Below are 22,547 nucleotides of genomic sequence, written 5' to 3'. Positions count from 1 at the left end.
TTCCCCTTAAAGAACATTTTCTGGTCAGATAGGAAAGAATATTTTGGCTTTTGAATAACACCTCTGCTCTCAAAGCACAGTTAACTTTTGTTAAGTGCCCCAGACTCTGTTTACTTCATTTAAATGCTAACACAATGAGACCGATATTGAGGATCTTACCCTCACACACTTTTTCTAGCTTTTAATCTCCCTCTCTTTCATCTGGTTAGAACACAAAATAGGGTATGAATATAGGTGTTTTATTTTTTTTAATCTGATTTTTTTCTAGTCCAGAATTCTAATTTTTGCAAATATGTGGATGAGTGCTGGAAATATGCATACATTACTTTTGTCACTGAACTTAAGTAAGGAAGAATGCAGCTTGAAATAATTTTAAGACAACTGTAGTGCAACACTGTAGAAATAGAGTGCCACAAGACAGAATTACTCTGAAGAATAATTTGTCTCTTCAATGTGTTCTCTAGTCATTCACACAAGATTATGTGGACTCTGTTTTTAAGACTGACCAACATGTTTATTTTATTCTGTGGGCTCCCTCAATGTCAGTTACACATATTATTTTAAGAAAATGATTTATGTGTTTCTGGTTATTTTTCACAAAATGTACTATGCTTTTGGGGCATTTTAAATGTATTGTAGTTAATTATTTTGAATACTGTGGTTCTGTGTTTGATACTGCAGAACTGCAAGCCTCAGCTGTCTTCAGATTCATTTGAAGAGGTTACTTCTGTTGTAGCAGAAAGACAGGGAAAGCAGGATGCATATATAGTTAGTACATTACTTGTTTTAATTTGAAATTATATTCCATAAGAATTTGATATTTCAAAAAGTACAAGTATTGTTTTACAAAACAAAAACTCCAGAGCACATTAACTGTTCAATTGTCAGAGCTTCTTTGTAGAGCTTCATGCTTCTTCCAGAGCAAGAGGAACTCTTGGTCCCTTTCAGTTCCCAACTGGTTGTAAATTCTCTTGATCAATCTATTGTCCTTCGCAAAACCAATTCCTAATTGAACTGATTAAGTTTTGCTCTAGGTATGGGTTTCATACCTAGATGTCCTGGATGTCCTGGTTCTGGCTAGGATAGAGTTAATTTTCACAAGGAGCCAGGACAGGTAAGCCACGCTGGCCAGGGGGCTATTCCATGCCATGTGCTGTTATGCTCACCATAAAAGGTGGCTAGTCGAGGAGCGGCAGGTTTGGCATGGCTCCCGGATGGGCTGAGCATCCGGTGATCGGTAAATGGCTGTTATCACCCATTGTGAGTATGTGTTATCAGTACCGTTGTTGATTGTTTCCCTCTCCCAGTAAGCTGTCCTTACCCCAACCCACGAGGCTTTGTCTTTGTTTTTCCATTCTGCTCCCCATCCCGCTGGGGGAGGGGTGAGCGAGCAGCGGCGTGGTGCTCAGGTGCCAACTGGGGCTAAACCACGTCAGCCTAGCAATGTCATGGGGCCTTTTCTAGCCTGGAGCCTCTCCTCTCTTTCCAGCATCCCTTGCAAATCCAGCACAACTCTGGAGTGTTTTGTGGTTACGGTGTAGGAGGAGCTGTGTAGGGAACTAAAGTGCCTTTCCAATTTGAGATTCCATTTTATGATTCTGTTCTGGCACTTGAATCAGGGATAGACATAGAACCACATATGCAGGACATGGTCCAGCAATCTGTGTTTGTTTCTGGTTATCCAGCAATAAACGTGGATGTCTAGGCAAGCAAAGATGTAGAAATTGGTATGATGTTTTGAAAAGAGTGATTCTGGACTTTGTTGTTTGTTTTGTCACAGCATTATGGTTTTCAATGTGTGTACTACCTATGTCATGCTTACAAGCGAGAAATAAGAAGAGGTATACTCGGTGCACAGGGAAGTTACGAGTTTAATGTACATTTGTATAGCACATTGACCTCAAAACAGAAAGTACAACATTGAGAGAATGCTCATGCAAAAAGATCCCAATCAGTGAGATGAATGTACAGCACTAATATGGAAAGTTAGATTTGATCTGTGTAATTAAAACCACTTCAGCAACAGTATGTAGTCCACTTACTTAGATTTTCCAGTTTCCCGAGGCTTTTTCCATCTCTGAAGGAGACCAGTACCTTCTGTCAGCTCCTCCAGCTTGGCTTAGCTCCCATGTGCCACTGAAGAATTTTTTGAACAGATGTTGTCTGTCCTAGGCAGAAATCCTAAATAGTTTAAAAGTTACTCTTCCACTTTCTTATCTGGTACTTTTTTGTTGGCTTAAGCCTTGGGTTCCCTACCAGAGTTTGTTTAGTTTCTATTATCATTTTTCTTTTCCTTTTTCTCCATCTTCTCTGTGTGTTTGGAGTGATACAGATTTCCCTGTAACCTCTTTCATCTGTTGGTGTTTTCAGCTTCAGAGTTGCCTAACTGTGGTTGTAAAATATGAGGGGAGACTAGATTTTGCAGTAAGATATTATTTTGACAAACGGTGTTTGGGAAAGTCCAATTTACCATCAACGTGTCCTATAAAATAATAGAGAATTACAGACCTAAGACCATAAAGGGGTTTTTTTGAGAGGAATGCTTGGAGAATGAGGGTCTTAACGTGTGCAGAGAGACCCCTTCATTCTCTGCCTGCTGCCATATTTATCATAACAGATAGTACCAGCCTTCATGTGGGTCACTTGACTGGTTATTTGCTATTACTGCCTGGCTGTGTTCTACAACGCATGTATCGATACACTAAGCACAGATCATAGTATCACAAGATGATTCAGCCTGGCAGGGTGATCTGGGGAGTTCTCCAGCCCCAGCCCCTGCCCAGAGCAAGCTCAGCCGTGGGGTCAGACCAGACTGCTCACGGCTTCAGCCAGTTGAGGTGAAAAACCCCCCAAGGCTGGATATGGTCCAACCTCTCTGGGCGCTGGCTCCACTGCTGGGCTATCCTTATGGGGAAAAGGCTTCTCCTTATCTCCAGCCTCAGCCTCTCATGTTTCAGCTTGTGCTGCTGCCTCTCGCCCTCCTGCCATGCACCACTGTGAAGAGCCCAGCTGCGTCTCCTCCATCCCTCCCATTGGTGCCAGGGATGCTGTCAGGTGCCCCCAAAGCCGCCCCTTCTCCCTGCTGAACCTGCCCCAGTCCCACAGCCTGTCCTCGCAGGGCAAAGGTCCCAGCTCAGAGCCATCTTGCTGGCATGCAAAACCAGATGCAGTACCCAGATGTGGTCTGGCAGGTACTGAGCAGAGGGGAGAGTCCCTGCCCTCCCCTGCTCTCAGGGCCATCCCCTGCTTACACCACCCCAGGCACCACTGGACCTCGTTGCTGCCTGGGCACATGGCTGGCCCCAGCTCAGCTCACTGGCCACCAGGCCCAAGTCCGTCCCCCACAGCTGCTCCCTGGCCCCATCAGCCCCAGCCTACATCCCTGCAGGGCTCTGCCTTCCCAGGACAGGGCTTGCTGAACTTCATGGGGAGCCATCAACTTGTTCCTTCCCCCCATCCATCTCCCTCTTAACAGCAGCCTGGACCTCGAGCATGTTGACTGGTCGCCCCCAGCTTGAAGTCGTCTGCAAACCTGGCACGTGTGCCCTCCTTTCCCTCCTCCAGGTCTCTGATAGAGATATCAAACACAAGATGGATAGCATGGCACAGATAATGTAAGCTGCTCTTTGACCCTTCCATGACCAGGCGAAGGTGATTTTGTAACTCCAACCACACTGCTCAGTTACTTTGCCAAAATATTTTCTTCCCTATCATTTAATATATATAAAAGCAATTATTTTTTTTTCCTCAAGTCAGTTTTACCAGTTTTTATCTGTCAGATGAAGCAAACAAAATGCCTACAGCCAGGTACCCACCTGAGTTTCATGAGATACATTTGGAACAAGCTGTAGCAAAATAAACTCTTCCAAATAGCTATGTAGACTCCAGATCTTAGTAAGTTTTGGCAAGCCTGCAGTGGGTATCCACATCTACTTCAAGTTGTGTTCAGCAGGAGGCAAATCTGCAGCTGTTGTGTCGTTGTTACTCAGTAGTGTGTTGAAGCAGCTAACCTAAAAAGTTGTAATGTTCACCTAGTAAATGCATTTATACAACTATGCTATGGATTTGCCAAGCTAAAGTTTTATCTAGTGGTATTTCAGAATCCGTTTCAAAGTTAGGAATTATCCAGTTATCCCACTCTCTGCTCTTAATTTCAAATCCATTTATTTTTAAAAGGATAAAATTAGAAGCATTTCTGTCAAAAAAACTGTGTTGGTTTTTCGTGTAATTGCTCCCTGTGCTTTGTGATCTTTTCCCTTTTGCTCTTTGCAGTACCCAGGAAGAGGTCTCATTTTACACAAGGCATCTTTTAGAAAAATAGCTAGTTACTCGTATAGTTTTTTCTTCCCCTAAAGAGACTTGTTCTTATGTTCACCCTCACTCATTATCTCAGAAATAGGCAACATCCTTCTACACCTTTCCTTTTCTATTTTTTTCCTGTTTCTGAAGAAAAATAAGTGAATGGTAAGGACTTGCAACCTTGATACAGGAGCTTGAATATCCACCTCATGTTGACAGGTTATCTGTTTAAAGGTTAGATATCAAACCTTCCCCATCATACACAAGGGCAGTGTTATCCTCAGAGTGACATTCTGTAGAAGTCTGGGGAAGATAAGAATTACAATCACAGATTATTTTTGCCGTTTGCTCCATGCTGTTGTTAAGTCTTTTACTGTACAAAAGAAACACTCTTGTAATGCTATAATAAAATCCTACCCTAAAAAATTGTTGTGAAACGATCATTATTGTCACATCCTACTTGTCACACCTGGTCTCAGTATATGCTAAGAAGTGAATCTCATATTTTTTTCTTAAAAAATGAGGGCATGCCACATTTTATCCTTGAAAAGCTAGAAATGCTGCGGAAGACTGTTACATGCCTTATCAACAGCACTATTAACTGAAAGTAATGTTTTAGAACTTGGGTGCCGAAATTATTGTCATTCCAGTGACAGGGTTATATTTTGCTGTCTTTTCCCAGTCAACCTTATTATATGCCATAGATTTGCAGAAGTAAATGGGGTAGCATTTAGTCTAGATAATTTCTGTGACCATTACACAAGACAGTACAACAGAGAATGTTCTTGACTACTGGAATCAAAGTTGCATTTTTAGTTCTTGCAATTAGAAAGTGTTGTTACTAGAAATTCAACTATGATAAAAATACCAGTCATTAAAAGGGCAGAAATATGTCACTTAATGAGAACATTACTGAAGATCTCTTCAGTAGGTTATAACTTCTTCAGGTTATAAAAGCATTCAATATTTATGTGTCTTCTTAAAGAACAGGATGTTTAGTATCCTATTTATGAGCTGAGCAAACAATTTTCAGATTTGGAAACGCATGTAATGGTTTTAACACTTTCTTTTTGACTATTCCAGCCAATATTATGTAATACTAGAATTTCCCCATATGCACACACGTATATACATGTTTATATTCACCATTTCACACATAGGTTATTAGACTGCTGGTATTCATCACCAGGCTTCTGTTCAATTGCATTTCAGTTCTGTGTGCATTATTTGCACTCTAAAGCTTTTTTTTAATTCCTTGATAATTTGTAATGTGTTACCATTATTCTTTTTCTGAGCTCAGATTAATTTATTTCATAATACAGTTAATCAATTTTTTTAAGTTCAGTAAGTTCAATAAAAGTAATATTGTGTGAAATATTCAGGTAATAGTTTAAAAGGTTTGAAAGATAAGTGTTGAACTAGCCAAATAAAAAATTGGCAACACTGCTTAACTTTTTCTTTAGTGCCTGGTCAGCCATTGAACTTCAAAGCGGAACCTGAGTCTGAAACGAGCATATTACTTTCCTGGACACCTCCACGCTCTGATACGATTTCCAGCTATGAACTGGTTTACAAAGATGGGGAGCATGGGGAGGAGGTAAGTGAAAAGACTTTACTTTTTTAAAATACTCTTTAATGAGTCAGACATAAAATACTGCAAAGGTTTAGAATTGATGGATTAGTAACTTTCTTTAGTACAAATGCCTTGATGATTAAGTTTGTTAAACGCAGCAGTCAGCCTGACAATAGACTGCAAGTGTGTAAACAACAGGAAATGCTGTCGGTGCTTACCAGCCACTGGAACTTCACTGCTGTTCACAACGAGTCATCCACAGAAGTTGCATCCAGTGTCAGATACTGATAACATCTCTCCAAGCCTGTTCCTCTACAAAGGCTTGGAAGCACAAGTGTTTTGGGGCATGGACTCATTAAGATTTTTTGCACTTATACTTGGACTTGGAAATCTGTTTTCGGCCTTAGAGAATTTTTGTTTCTCTTTGCAATCATGTAAGAGAGTTTTTAAGCTTCTCTAATCTTTCAATAATCTTTGAGAAGAAAATAAGAGGTTTTTTTCTAAAGGTAAAAACCTGCTATGGACTTTTTCTGTAACATTATTTCTTAAAGAATTTTCAGTTTCAGTGCCTCTGTGGTGTTAGCACCATAGACTTTAGAATAAACTGTTCTGATATGGAAACTATGTGATATTGCCGGGTGTTCCAGAAAAGAGAAAGAAGCCGGCAGTTTCAGAAGGCAGCAGGAGAGTGTCAGCCTCATTGATTTCTCCTGCATCATCAACTCATTGCTAATGCTTCAACTGAGCTTATGTTTATGGCAGCTTCACACGTATACTGTGAATGCATAAACTTATTTTGTGGAAGGGGGCCAGATCTGTATTTCACCTCCAGATAGGATGCAGGTCCCTGCTTAATAAATTACCCTTTGGAAGAATTTGCTTCTTAATAATTTGAACACAAATTTAACTTCGAGGTTAAACCCAGTGTTGCTCCCGTTATAAAACTCTGTGGTTCAGTCATAAGAGGTACCTATAGGTAAGACTTTGTTCATGGGTTATTGTCTGAAAAGTGTTTTATACTTTGTACACAGCTATTACTTCCTCAAACAGTCAAACAATTTTTCTGGCTGTTTCACCCATTAAGCTGTGTGGTGGGTTGAGCCTGACTGGGGCCAGGTGCCCACCAGAGCCGCTCTCTCACTCCCCTCATTCACTAAACAGGGGAGAAAAGGCATAACGAAATGCTTGCAGGTCGAGATAAGGACAGGGAGAGATCACTCACTAATTGTTGTCACGAGCAAAACAGACCAAACTTAGAGAGGGAATTCATCTAATTTATTACTAGGCAAAACAGAGTAGAGGAATGAGAAAATAAAATCAACTCTTAAAACACTTCCCCCCACCCCTCCCATCTTCCCGGGCTCAACTTCACTCCCGGCTTCAACCTTCCCCCCCTCAGCGGCACAGGGGGACGGGGAATGGGGGTTACGGTCAGTTCATCTCACGGTGTTTCTGCCGCTTCTTCATCCTCAGGGGGAGGACTCCTCTCATCGTTCCCCTGCTCCAGCATGGAGTCCCTCTCACGGGGTGCAGACCTTCAGGAGCAAACTGCTCCAGCGTGGGGTCCCCCACGGGGTCACAAGTCCTGCCAGCAAACCTGCCCTGGCGTGGGCTCCCCTCTTCACGGGTCCACCGGTCCGGCCAGGAACTTGCTCCAGTGTGGGCTTCCCACGGGCCACAGCCTCCTTCAGGTGCCTCCACCTGCTCCGGCGTGGGGTCCTCCACGGGCTGCAGGTGGAATCTCTACACCCCCTCATCCTTCCTCCATGGGCTGCAGGGGGACAGCCTGCTTCACCATGGCCTTCACCACGGGCTGCAGGGGGATCTCTGCTCCGGCGCCTGGAGCTCCTCCTGCCCCTCCATCTGCACTGACCTTGGTGTCTGCAGAGTTTCTTACATCTTCTCACTCCTCTCTCCGGCTGCAAAAGCTCTCTCTCTCTAAGTGTTTTTCTACTTCTTAAATATGTTATCACAGAGGCGCTGATTGGCTTGGCCTTGGCCAGCGGCGGGCCCATCTTGGAGCCGGCTGGCATTGGCTCTATCAGACACAGGGGGAGCTTCTAGCAGCTTCTCACAGAAGCCACCCCTGTAGCCCCCCCGCTACCAAAACCTTGCCACGCAAACCCAACACATTCCACCCCTCGCCTCTGTGAATCACATATTTAAGAATTATTAAAACATACATTCAACAGAAAAACTACACACACACTAATCACATCTACAAGGAAAAAGAATTCCCCCCACCAGAATCAAAGCAACACTATCACAACACTAAACAAGAGTAGACAATACACACAGAATCCACCTCTTGTCCCTTCACCGCTATTTCACTCTCAATCTACGTTCAGTCAATGTTTTGCTCGTTACCTCTTCCAATTACTGTCCTTATCTCGATTTGTTCGTGCCCCACGTTGGGCGCCAAAAAAGACTGTGGTGGGTTGAGCCTGACTGGGGCCAGGTGCCCACCAGAGCCGCTCTCTCACTCCCCTCATTCACTAAACAGGGGAGAAAAGGCATAACGAAATGCTTGCAGGTCGAGATAAGGACAGGGAGAGATCACTCACTAATTGTTGTCACGAGCAAAACAGACCAAACTTAGAGAGGGAATTCATCTAATTTATTACTAGGCAAAACAGAGTAGAGGAATGAGAAAATAAAATCAACTCTTAAAACACTTCCCCCCACCCCTCCCATCTTCCCGGGCTCAACTTCACTCCCGGCTTCAACCTTCCCCCCCTCAGCGGCACAGGGGGACGGGGAATGGGGGTTACGGTCAGTTCATCTCACGGTGTTTCTGCCGCTTCTTCATCCTCAGGGGGAGGACTCCTCTCATCGTTCCCCTGCTCCAGCATGGAGTCCCTCTCACGGGGTGCAGACCTTCAGGAGCAAACTGCTCCAGCGTGGGGTCCCCCACGGGGTCACAAGTCCTGCCAGAAAACCTGCCCTGGCGTGGGCTCCCCTCTTCACGGGTCCACCGGTCCGGCCAGGAACTTGCTCCAGTGTGGGCTTCCCACGGGCCACAGCCTCCTTCAGGTGCCTCCACCTGCTCCGGCGTGGGGTCCTCCACGGGCTGCAGGTGGAATCTCTACACCCCCTCATCCTTCCTCCATGGGCTGCAGGGGGACAGCCTGCTTCACCATGGCCTTCACCACGGGCTGCAGGGGGATCTCTGCTCCGGCGCCTGGAGCTCCTCCTGCCCCTCCATCTGCACTGACCTTGGTGTCTGCAGAGTTTCTTACATCTTCTCACTCCTCTCTCCGGCTGCAAAAGCTCTCTCTCTCTAAGTGTTTTTCTACTTCTTAAATATGTTATCACAGAGGCGCTGATTGGCTTGGCCTTGGCCAGCGGCGGGCCCATCTTGGAGCCGGCTGGCATTGGCTCTATCAGACACAGGGGGAGCTTCTAGCAGCTTCTCACAGAAGCCACCCCTGTAGCCCCCCCGCTACCAAAACCTTGCCACGCAAACCCAACACAAGCTGTCGACTTTAAAAAACATTTTTCCTTAATGTATGTTTGTCAAAAGTAATGTATTCTTTCTTGTTTTGGTTTGATTTGGTTTTGGTACGATTTCTTTTTGCAAATTTAATTTTTTCTCAGTGGGGTTATCATCAGAGTATAAAAGCATTTCTTCTACAGGGAATGTATGGAATTCAGAGTCTGTAAATATTAACCAAGACGTTCTTTTATTACCTACCTTTAGCAACGAGTTTCCACTGAACCTGCTACATCTTATCGCCTGCAAGGCTTAAAGCCAAACAGCTTGTACTTATTCCGTCTAGCTGCACGTTCTCCTCAAGGCCTGGGCGCTTCGACAGCGGAAATCTCAGCAAGAACCATGCAGTCAAGTAGGTGTCTTTCCTTGCTAGCTTTAATCCCTTGTCTTGTATTTCTCGAAGAGATTAATCTCAGTACTTCAGAGAGGGAGCAACAGAGAAGACGACAAAATGATAAAAATACAGCATTCATGGTGCTTAATACAGCAAAAGAATGCTTGAAGTGTGTATTTTTGTAGGTGCATTGTGATCAACTTAATATATAAGTGCCTTTAACATAGTTTCAGAAAAAAACTCTGTAAAACAGTGTCTAAGGAGACAATGTTATGCTGTCATAATAATATTTTATTTTATATTATAATAGGATAAAATGTTTAACGTGCAATAGATGTACATTAATAACAGTCCTCCACCCATAAAATTCCACCTGCCCAGTCTGGAGATTTCCTGTAATGCATCTTTATTCCTGCAGCATCTCCCTGAAGTACAAAAAATTTGTAGAGTGGGTCAGGTTGACTATTTCAGACTATACCAAAAATTTCCTCATAACTGTTCTTCGATAATAGCTAATCGTTCTGATTTTAAGTTAGATTTTTTTAATATTCAGTAATTTTTTTACACCAGTAGAAAAATTGTTTTCTCAGTGGATGCTTATGCAATGTCATGAAACTCATCACATTTGTCTGCAAATGAGATGCAAAAAATTGTCAGGGATTTATAGGTACATTTTAAAATATTTAAATTAAGACTTAATTAAAACAGATGTTCAAGGTTGATGTCCAGAAGTGCTAATCTTGCCTGATAAATTATGCTTTCCTAACAGTTTGCATTACACTGTGTCATTTTAAAACTTAGTGCAATTCTATTTGTATTTGTTTTAAATTAAATGGCCTTTCTTAAAGTAATATTATTCAAAACAGAAAATTCAGACTCTCCATTGACATGAGACTTTTTAATTTGCAGTCTATGACATATGTGATTACTCTATCATTCTTTGTTAGTGTTATGTATTAGTAGTAATTAGTGTGACTGGAGATACAGTGCTGCAGATGTTCAACCAAAGCTAAATGTGCTTCTGAAGAATTTCTAAGGTATTTGGAATAAGCGTAAAAGGCAATTATATAACACAAGGCTAGCTTTAGAGATAGTGTCAAGGCACCTTTTGATTTTAGTAATTCAGAATCAATAATTTGATGAAGAAAAAGGTATTTATTTATTCTGGGAGCCATTTCAGCTATTCTCTAATGCTCATTCTCTTACCTTGGGTGAAGATTGCTTAGACTGTGCATACAAAATAAAAATCTAGGCTCCAAGGTTGCATGTTCCATATATAAGAACATTGCCATTTTCCCCTTCTTGAATATAAGAATATGTTATGCTTTTTTCATCCTTATGTCTTCAGATAGTAGGAAAATCCAGTTGATTTCAGTGGGCAGACCCTGGTTATTTGCTAAAAAGACTGCAAAATCTTTTCCGCAAAAATTGTGTATATTTTAAGAAAAAAGTATATGCATTAATAAAAACTGGTTACACAAGTAGCCTACAGCTTATCCTTAGTTACATAAATGCAATATTTTGCATTTTCATAGTATAATGGATTAAAAATTAATAAACTTCTATGAGTTTATTAGCAATATTCACCAGAATACTCTATTGCCTTTCATCTTGGTTTCAGAGAAAAATGCTACAGGGATTTGTTTCTTTACATACAAGATCCTTAAGGGAGATTTTACTTCTATTTCACTTCCTGCACAAATTGAAGGTAGAAGGGGACCAAGATGTTTTGAGTACTTGATTACTAAATTAGCCTAAAAAAAAAAAAACCCAACTAATTGTGATAATTCTCATCTGTTCCTCCATCCACCTCCTCTAGTTACTCGAAATGCTGGTACATTCCCTTCTGTTTTCCCTTCAGAAGAGCAGCGTACCATACTGAGTAAAAATCCATTGATGCCTGTGGAAGAGCTGTAGGGAACCAAAAGATACATGTGTAAATGCAGTAGGTCACAGCAGGGTTCTAGGCCTTCTCCGTTGCTTTAATTTTGTTTCATGTGCCTAGTATAAGTACCAGAAATCCATTTGTTTCCTTTTTGCCTTAAGAAATGAGAAGAAAATAGGGTTGGTTTTTTTTAAAAAAAAAAGCCATAAAGATCTTGCACCCAAAATCTATGTTTTCCTTACAAGAGAGAAGGCTGAAACAGGAGAGGAATCCACATCCACTACTTCTGCCAGTGAATTTGAGCTATGGCTCCTTTTTTTTGATGCTCTCAGTTAGTAAACATGGACTTGGCTAAGTCAAAGTGCATTTAAGCACATAAATGCATACCTAACTTTCAGTACTCAAATTGCCTCACTGAAAGCGATGGAATGACATACATGCTTAAATGCTCTGGAGCCCAGAAAAGGTAAATATACTAACAGACTCCTTCAAGTACAAATCAGTAAAGGTGAACATTTTTGCTATGGAAGATTGGTGCTGGTGACAAGAGACAAAACAAAGTCAGAATATCTCACCATTCTGATGTGCTAAGCTCATAAACTGTTGTAAAACGAATACTTGCTTTCTTGACACGTTGTTCGGGGGTAGATTTTTTTTTTTTCCCTATAGAAGTTACCTCCATTATTGGTAGGATTTAATTCTTTGCTAGCAAAGGTGTCTCCAAGCGGAGTTAAAAAAATAAAACTGACAGCTGATCTAGGGTAAGTACAAGTTACAGTCAGAATCAACAAGCCTGTCACTTTTTCCTGGTAGGTAAATCTTTGACTAAGACTTTCTTCATCTTCTGTTGACTGCATGCTCCTACTATGTTGCCTACAATAAATGTTTCAGTAAATGCTTTCTATTTAAACATAATATATGGTTGACTTGTGCCAGGCAGACTCAGTTACAAAAAAAACCTGAAAAAATAATAATTTGTTTATGATACGGGGGAGGCTACAAAAATGGCAATTAATGGAGCGATTTCCAGCAATTATTGCAAGTTTTTAGGAATTCTTTAAAAAGATAATTTTTCTCAAAGAAAGCAAACCCACTTTAAGGGGATATGTCCAAATTTGTAAGTAAATACATGTCATGTTCCATTTAAAATGCTATAGCTTGCACTAATTGCAATGATTATAAAGATAGATCAGTAGTCATAGAAGTGTCACGTTTTTGTTTTATTTCAAGAAGAATTTTAATTACAGGTAGGTAATATTATTTTGAGGTTTCATTTTCATATATTTCCCCTACATCCTTTTTCACCATTTAGTTGGTCTATTCATTTTTGGTTTCCTCATGTTAATAAGCCAAGGTGCATACGATTATCTGACCTTTTGCTTTTTTTAATTTTCTACTTTTTTGTTTATTTTTTATTTTCATTTGGTTGTCTTTTATTTATTTTTTTTCTTTTGTTCATTTTTTTCAATCACTCCTATCCTTTCACTCAAATCCTCCTTTAACCCACTACTGAAATTAGAGCCATCAGCTCCTCCTCAAGACATTAGTTGCACAAGCCCCAGCTCCACTAGCATTTTGGTAAGTTGGAAACCTCCACCGGTGGAAAAACAGAACGGCATTATCACTGCATACTCCATCAAGTACATTGGGATTGATGGAGAAGATGTCAAGCCCCATGAAATTTTGGGAATTTCCTCGGACAATACCCAATACCTTTTGGAACATCTGGAAAAATGGACTGAGTACCGGATCTCTGTGACTGCCCACACTGATGTTGGACCTGGCCCAGAGAGCTTAGCAGTATTGATTCGGACAGATGAAGATGGTATGTTGCCTCCGCTACATCAGTTTGCGCCTCTATGACTCTCTGTCGATCTGCTGTCTTTTGTATAGCCTAACAGTATTTTTTTCTGCTGCTCTTTTTTTCCCAAATCACAGATATTATCACCCTTTGAGTTTTTTAATCAAAGACTTGTCCTTTCTACACCATTTTTATATTTGATATTTTTATTTTTTTAAACAGAAAGTACCTTTTTGTGAGTGACATGAATCTGCTGCCCCTTTGAGCCCATACATATCCTTCTTGCTCCTCCTTTAACATAAAAATAATTCTCAGGGGAAAATCTTTCTGCCTTTTCCTTATTTTACAGTCATTGTTATTTTTAAACACTTATGTCTATGAACTTTTTTTCAGGTTTGGTTTGGTTTTTTTAACTGCTTTCTTGTTCCGTGTTGTGCTTTTTGATTTGGGTTTTATTGGGTTGGTTGTTGTTTGGGTTTTTTTGAGTTTTGTTTTTGATCTTGGAAAACTGATGCTCCATACATTTTCTTTTCCTCCATGCTTGAAAGTGACAGAAGACAGCCATATTATCAGCCTCCTTTTTATACTACTGAAAAAAAAAAAAAAAACCAAAACCCTCAACAACTTAGCAAATGAAAATAAAGGAATTTTTTTTTTTTAAATCTTTTGTGTTTTTCTTAGTAGTAGTATTATTATTTCAATGATTAAAATATCTCTTTGTGGTATAATGCTTTGAATCTCAAAGCATCTTCCTTGGCTTTTGTACATTTTTACATGTTTTTCTATTTCTCTAATACTCTTTTTTCTTCCATTTTTTGCATCAGTCATGTTTTTTGATCTTTTCACTGAAAGGTAGAGCAGATTGGTTGAGCATTTTCATTTGTTGAACAATTTGTATTCTTCAAAGAAAACATAGTGAGTCTGCCCTTTTTTAAAAAAAAAAACAAAAACAAAAGACATGGGTGGGACAGGTGCCTGTAATTCTCTTCTGTCCAATGATGTTGTTCCAGTTCCTAGTGGTCCTCCTCGCAAAGTCGAGGTAGAGGCTGTCAACTCTACTGCTGTTAAAGTGTCATGGCGCTCGCCTGTGCCCAATAAGCAGCATGGTCAGATCCGAGGATACCAGGTCCACTACGTGAGGATGGAAAACGGAGAGCCAAAGGGTCAGCCCATGCTGAAGGACATTATGCTGGCCGATGCACAGGTAATTAGGGCATTTTATTTTCTTTTCTAGGCCACCATGAAAGTTTTTCATGTACCAGAGAGCTATCCAGAACTGCATATTTTTTTCTTTCTATATTTCAGCCTCTCAGTTAACATTTTTTATCTCTATTTTAACGACTTTTTGTCAGAAAACTTATATTTAAAGGTTGTTGACCCAAACCTAGGCACCTTTTTCTGTATAGGTGTGCAACTAAATGCTAAGCTGTGCCATTCTGCTTGTTCCCTTAAACCTGGAGACCACTTGATACCCATGCTCTGAAGTTTAAAAACATCAGGGAGATCTGAGCCAGGTCACAGTCAGTGTAGCAAACTGTGCACTGCCTGATCCACCCACACGATATTTCTATGTTTCAGTGGAGAACCTAGAATCATTAGAGGACTACATTAGCCCATTATTACAATGTTTCTGTCATTAGCGTGTATCCCACCTCATCGCACATTTCACAGGAAATTAATTTATTAGCGCAACTTTAGAAATCACCGAGATATTTATACTTGTCATTATTCATATCAGTAACTGTGCAATAAAAAGAGGATCTTAGTTTGAATAGGTATGCGGTTACTTACATTGCAAAATTTTCTGTCTGTTTTATAATTATGAGACATGATGAAAGCAGAAGTCTGATCAGATAAAGTTTAAAAAGCTTCTAAAAATGGGATTTTACTGATTGGGATACACTAGTGCTCTGTAAAACTGAAGATTCACTAAGCTCTCAGTACTGGAGGAATCACCCTGCGTGGAAGCTATTACCAAGTACAAACATCTCACTGCTAGCTCTCAATTTATGGAAATCATAAGAAATTATCAACATAGCATCAAGTAAAGGATTAAACTTGCCACTTAAGCATTTTCTGTGAATAAATAAGTGGGGGATTGTGCTTCTTTGGTTTCTTCTTCCAGTCTTAGTTCTAAATTTCAGCTCTGCAGACATCTTTTTTGAGAACAGGTCTCCTACACCAGCATTTTGCTGATGACCCTGTTCTCAAAGTATTGTCTCTGTTCCTGGAGGTCTTTGTTGCTGTTCTACCTGCCAGTCTGTTTATCTACCTGTGCGTACTTACTTACTTATTTTACAAAACATGATGTTCTTACAGCTTAAATTGAGAGGAGAGAAAGATGGAAACAGGTGGTGAGGTGGGAAGAAAAAGGGAAAAAGGAGAGGAGATGGAAAAGGAGATGCTGCTGCACTTCAGTGCTCCCCTTCCTTGCACAGATTTTCACTTTCAACCTCTGTGTGGTAGTAGTTTAAAATAATTTTAAACACTAGAAGGTCAGAAACAGGAGACTAGATGAGATATTGGATCCGAAATATCATAAAGGTAAAAGTCATATTTCTTTTTTTTGCCAAGTTTGGCTCTGATCTGCCTGTTTGCCATTGGTTCACTCTGGATAGTCACCTCCTTTCTCCTCCCACCCCTCCTTCCTGCCTATCATATTTCTGTGATACATGTGATCAGGGCTTGTGCAAATGTGAAGACCTTGATGGTAAAAGATCAGTGTGGTTAGATTTCAAGACTAAAAAATCCTGCTATTAATTTAAATAAGGCATTGAATTCATTTATGAAACTCAAGCATATAGCCTAGTAACATGATTAAACCAGGTAGCCTTTAATTCTGCCTTGGTAGCTTTTACTAATATAATCTATTCTAAAATATTACTACATGGTACAAGAGGATTCATTACTTACTTCATCTTTCAATGAAAGAAAAGTGGCTGGGTTTTAGGGAAAGTAGAAATGGAATTAAAAATGCCTGGCCTGATTTCATTAACCAAATTCTATGTGATTCTATACAATTGTACCTGATTTTCCCAGACATCTTTCATACTTATTTTACTATTAAGAAGAAATTACCTCAGCCAGGCTACAAATCTCTTCATTTCTTTTGTTTTTTTCCTTCCAACATTCTTTACTCTCAATCAGTGGGAATATGATGATACTACTGAACATGTGAGTAGTTTTTGACTGGCCAGAAAAAAACAGTGTGTGTTGGGCTTGGCTTTTTTTTTTTTTTTTTCTTTTTGCTTGTTTGCTCGTAGCCTCTTTTTATTTTTTTGAGTGTTCTTGGGTTTTCTTTTTTTTTGTTGTTGTATGTGTCATTTGCACAAATGCATGTACCTAACATCAAAAGTTTTTCCCTTATGGCATTTTTTTCTTCTTTTTTTTTTTTTTTTTTCTTTTTCCAGGGAGAGCACGAGTTACTGTTGCTTGCTTGTTCTGGGGTTCAGCATGATGCCAAAAAAAATGGCTTTATGTTTTCTTTTTTTTGATGGCTGTCACTAACTTTGCCTCACAATTTTCTCTTTACGAGAAGATGTTAGAAAAATAAAACATAAGTAGTTTAGAGTTGTGTACCAATAGTCAGGTTTTTCTGTATTCATTTTAACGTTAATGTTTCTGTCTGTAGTTTAAAGTTGAAGTCACTTGTGCTTTCTTTTTGATAATTTGATAAATGTATTTTGTATGCTATCAGGAAAGTCAAATGCCCTGCAGTTTTTATGCCTAAGTGTATCCAGATCACACTTAAAAGACAACACTACATGTAATCATATCTCTTACAACAAGAAGCACTGTTTGTTTTAGATGAGGCTAATATCTTAATCACTGTTTAAAAGGATGGCAGGGTTTGGTGTTTCTTGGCTTTTACATTTTTATTCTGTTAATATCAGGTGCAGTTTCCTTATTTTTTTATTTGATCTATTTTGCCCATGCATTCTGATCATTACTTTGCTATTTCTATATCGCTAATAACTGACTGTAAATACAATGCAGAATTCTAATCACATCTGTACTGAGCTCATACCCACTATCCTGAAAAATCCATTTACTGTGGGTAGTTTATAGTAACTTTTATGGCTGTTGCATCTTAGGAGTGTGTGATTGCACATTTGCTATTAATTCTAGATGCAAAAATATAACATCTCTCTGGCAGCAGCGAAATTTAGTGTAAATCCGTTCAAGCATGTGAAAATGCAAAGGAGTAGTCCAGTGATTACAGACTGGAAGCTGATGAGTCAGGAGCTTTGGGCCAGTCAGTTGCTTCCAAATACTGTCCTTTTATTTTTGCATATAATTTTTTTTTATGTCATGAGCATCTAGGCTTAAATTCCTCTTGCTGCCCTTATAGGATGGCATAAGTTTAGTTCATTTCAGGTAGCTAGCCCTTCACCATCTTCTATGTGTGTGTACATGTGTGCGTGCACTTGTGTAAATAGATTCCTCTTGCTTTGACACTTACAGTTTGATCTTCCTCCCATTCAGTTGTACTAGTTGTACTTGTTTTGTAGCTGCTGTCATTTGTTTGAGGGCCAATCAGATTTATTCTCTGCCTGTATTTTTAATGATGTTTTAGATAGTTCTTTTAGACCTGAACAGTGAGTTGTTTCTGAAGTCCTTTGAGATATTTAGATGTACAGTCCAACCAGTGACACAGGTTGCAATGAGAGTATTGTGAAAGTAACAAGGCTTTCTTGTTCAGCTAAACCATTGTTACTTACAAAGTGTGCATACAAATGCAACACTCTTCTTATTAGGCATTTTGTAACTACATCAATGATGTCCTGTAAATGACTAAGTTAAACTGAGTTTCTCATATGTGCATATGTATGCATTTCATAATATCAGTAGTATTCCTGAGGCAAGGTATTTCAGAAGGCTTTATTCACTGTTCACACCACTAAGCCTTTGGCCTTGTGCCTTATACTACCTGAGGCATGCTATTTAGAAGTGTGCTGTCTTTTATTGCTTAAGTGAGTGAAACGTCTTGCATTATGAAGTATTTCACACAAAACAGTCTGTTGGTGCTCTCAAATGCTTTGCTATCACTGCCAGAAGCACAAAAGTGTGCACACTGTATGTAATATATAGGGGTTGTCTGAAGGATTCTGTGCTCTCCTGGAAAACAAACTGGTTTTAATAAATTGTTCTTGTTTTATTTCGTCTTAGGAAATGATAATTTCTGGGCTTCAGCCTGAAACTACATACTCTTTCACTGTGACAGCCTATACAACAAAAGGTGATGGAGCACGCAGCAAGCCCAAACTCATATCTACTACTGGTGCAGGTAATACTTACATACCTATTAATTCCAAATAAATCCTTTGAGTTTTCCTGCTAGTGTTTTGCTCCTACTATTTGGAAGTCTCCTGGGGTTTCTGTTTCAGTATTTGGCCCTTCATTTATTTAGATAAAAACAGAACTTGTGTCCCCCTTTGTCCCTTCCTCATTTCAAGATGCAGCCAAAACGCAATACTTAACTTTATACTTTGTCATAGCTCTTCCATTCTGATTCATGTCTTATTGGAGAGGAAAAAAATAGAAATTCAGAGCTGAGAAGGATATTTGAAAAATTTGTGAAGGACTTTCCTGATCTTTATGAGACCAGCAATGTTTCTGCCTGTTAGTAAGAACATTGAAAGAAGCTAGCTGTATGACAGTCACAACTTATCTCAGAAAAATGTGATTACTAATGCAGAGAATTTGAAAACGAAATGAAAGTCCAGCTTGTGAAACCCTGAAACCAATATTGCTTCCATGGCAATTAGAGGTGTAAACTGGGGCAAAATACACCATGCCACTGTGCTCAGTCTGCAGCTGATCACAGGTATTACTAGCAAGTGGGTATCTGACTGCATGACCAATTCAGCTGATTCAGTTAGCACTAATAGGACAAACTTTTAGACGAGGAACAAAGTTTTATAAATTTAAATGGTTCACTGTGGCACAGCTTAACCAAATGATGTCACCACAGCCTTAGTGTGGTGTTCACCTACAAGTGTTCATTTTCTGGGTTTTGTAGTGTGGCTGTTAAGGATATTGCATTACAATCACATGGAAAACTTGGTAGCACCATTACAAGCTATCTTAATAACGACGTATTGTTTATGCTAATATACAAAGTTCAAAAGGCATATGTATTTGTATTTGTGGTGATTGACTCAATTTTTAAAACAGTGTGAAGCACATCTTGTACTAGTATCGGAAATGTTTATATCCTTGTATCATCAGCTTCCTTGGAAAAATCTCAGTCTTGGTGGCTAGATATATCATATAGTTTCATTTCAGATTTTAGAGTACCTTCTAGTCATTACTCATGGCTGATGCTGAAACTTACCCTCCAACTTTTTATCTTTCCTGAATTCTCGTGGTCTGGGAAAAAAAGTGATATATACTTCTCACTTGCATTTGAACTTAGATTTAAGAAACATGACACTTGATCCGTTACTCTTTTTATAGTTTGGGTCCCAATTTAAATAAACACAATTATCTAGATTATGATTTGGTTAGTTTCTAGATGTAAACGTAGACTATGCAAACCTGCTTGCAAAACTTAAAGCTTCTGTGCCTTTAGTCCTTATTGACTATTCATGTTTCACTCTTCCAAGATCTCTGATGCTTCTACTTTAGAAAGGCGAACAAATCCCATGTCCCATAAAACCCTGAGTGACTGAAGAACAATTGAGGATCAGAGGCATGCCTGTAAATGTAATACATATTACACTGTTCTTGCTGTTTGCTTCACCTTGTGGACAAGTAATGTTTGTTCCTGATCTTTAGGATAACAGCTAGTTACCGTTTTGCTCCTTCATACATTTCAGGTTGTATGGACACCTCTTCACTTACTGTTACAGCTTGCTGTGGTTTAGCTCTTTTTGTAAGGAGAGTTCATATGCAGGTTTTTGAAAAAGAAGACAATAAATATAGTCAATACCAAGAGTTTCCATCTCACTGTCTTTCTATAAGAATACATCAGGCAGGTAAAGGAATGATGCATTGATACCAGGGGCTTGTAGGTCTGAAATGCACCCTCCTATTCTCTGAGAGTTTCCACTTGATTTTTTCCCTAAAAAGGTGCTACTCAAATACTACAATAAAGCAAATGAAGGTTCTGACTTTCTAGTCTAATTTCTAAAGGTTTAAGTCAGGTGCAGCTGTATGAGAATGAGATTGTATCCATAAGAGGTATGAAAGGAGAGTAAAGATCTAAATGTTTACTGAAGAAACTTACTATTCATATATTATTCAGGTGATAAGCAACTACTCATCTTTGTCCAGTTAGAGATACAAAAGCATCATTTACATTTTTAGATGGGAAAGAATCACCAAATTTAAGCGAGCCTACAGTACAGTAACTGCAGTTATTAGTGAAGTCATTGAATGCGGTTAATATTTTCACTGCAGAGTGTGTTTTTGTCTTATATTTAGTTTATTTTCCTAGTTTTTGAAATCAGATGGAAGAAAAACTGTTACTGAACATTTCCAACTTAAAATATTTGAAACTTTTATATTCCTTGGGTCAGAAGTTACAAAATATGTGATTAACAAAACCTTGATAAAAATTAAGTCAGTGATATCATACAGTTTTTATGGAGAATTTAATCAGACCTTTAATTTCTAGGTCATAGTAGTTGAAGAATCTCATAGCACAACAGCTTGTCCATTATTTGGAATTTACTCTCTGTGCTGACAGCATTCTTGAAATAGAGATTTCAGCTAACAGGAGAAAATTTATGATAAGATGGTGGTGTACTGTATAGCAGCTAACAGAAGCAAATTACGTCAGGTAATTTGGTAAAGGCAGCTTGCATGAGCTTCTACTAGTAATGGCATGCCATTACAACTGGTTGGTGTAATGAATGTTGCAAAGGGGTACGTAATGGACATCTTCCTGTGTAGTTGTTGCGGAGGTGGACCTCACTAGATCAGACAATATATTTTTCATGTGCAATTTCACTTCATTTGGACTCATGGCAAAATCAAGTATTATTATCAGAAGTTTCTAGATAGAGCTATTCCATGATGCTACTGTATATAGGACTGCACAGAATCCTGCCATTTGTCCTGCAAGACTGTAATATTCACAAGTGATCATACTAAAAGAAAATGTTAACTGAAAGATATCTGGAAATAAAAAGAGAGAGAGAAAAACATTTTATTTCTCTATCAATAGTTACGTGTTAACAAAAAGGAAATTCATACACTTCACAAAATCAGATAGGCTCCATATTTAAGAAAAAAAAACAGTGACCAATGTTATTTACTATTTTAATCACAGGGAATTTTATTGGATAAGTAAGCTTTATTAGTTCCTCTGTTCTGATAAAGAGCAAGCAGTAATTTCTTTCTTTCTCTGTAGTTACTACCAAGGTTAAAAAATAGTTCTGTGAGGTCTACCACAAGAAAAAAAAGCAATTTATCACATAAATTATTTAGTGACACCTTCCAGCAGTCTCTCCTCTAGAAAGCTGAAGGAGTTATTATTCTATTTGTGTGGACTTTTCTTCTCTTTCATATGCTCCATTGGCTTCAGTAATAGTTATAATCTAGAGAAAAATATGGCCTGCAAAAGGCCTTCACAGCCTTCTCTTTGTTCCATAAGAGACCGCAATAATCGATGAGGAAAAGTCAGAACTAGTCAGAGAGATATTCTTTATGCAGCAGAAAGTGTAGGAAAAAACTTACAAAATTCCTGGGAATATACTTGCAGGTGAACTAGACATCTAAAAGGAAATATATTTGGAAAAATTATATAAAAACTAGCTAAAATTCTAATGCAATTAGAAGCAATGTCACAACTTATGATGGACATAATGAGGAAAGTGCTTATTAAATGCAGAATTTTCTTCAAGCCATGCCATTCCTCCCTCCTTATTCCTAATTCATTATAGAATGGTAGTCAGAATTTCTGACAATAAGAATCTGATTTACTGGGTGCCTGAGAACTGAAAATAAGTAATAAAATCCATTGAAGTGTTTAAGTACAGGAACCAGAGCTCACAGTGCAGCAGTTACATTCACGTGGAAAGGTTTTGAATGTGGATGGAACTAATTAGTCTTCATGGAAGACTTGTTATCATGGTACTACTACTCCCAAAACTATTCTAGTCTCTTGACCTGTCAGCCATTGGCACAAAAGGAACACCAAATTTCTAAACAGTT

General features: G+C 39.1%; 1 protein-coding gene across 34 annotated transcripts in view; it reads left to right on the top strand.

Annotated features, from left to right (window-relative positions):
- PTPRD (protein tyrosine phosphatase receptor type D) overlaps positions 1-22,547 on the top strand; it is a 1,257,748-nt gene that overhangs the window by 1,126,623 nt on the left and 108,578 nt on the right. For 14 of the 34 annotated variants that reach the window (XM_054809724.1, XM_054809742.1, XM_054809737.1 and 11 more), the window contains 6 exons: positions 5,763-5,896; positions 9,573-9,717; positions 13,104-13,409; positions 14,396-14,589; positions 16,533-16,559; positions 18,555-18,672. In XM_054809724.1, coding sequence (XP_054665699.1) covers positions 5,763-5,896; positions 9,573-9,717; positions 13,104-13,409; positions 14,396-14,589; positions 16,533-16,559; positions 18,555-18,672 — 924 coding nt within the window. The remainder of the gene's footprint in view (positions 1-5,762; positions 5,897-9,572; positions 9,718-13,103; positions 13,410-14,395; positions 14,590-16,532; positions 16,560-18,554; positions 18,673-22,547) is intronic. The other 20 variants (XM_054809741.1, XM_054809740.1, XM_054809739.1 and 17 more) reach the window with 4 other exon arrangements.

The sequence above is a fragment of the Grus americana genome, chromosome Z, assembly GCF_028858705.1.
Source record: "Grus americana isolate bGruAme1 chromosome Z, bGruAme1.mat, whole genome shotgun sequence".
Classification (NCBI taxonomy): Eukaryota; Metazoa; Chordata; class Aves; order Gruiformes; family Gruidae; genus Grus; species Grus americana.
Note: the sequence above shows the minus strand (reverse complement) of the source record. Positions and strands in the feature narration are given on the sequence as shown.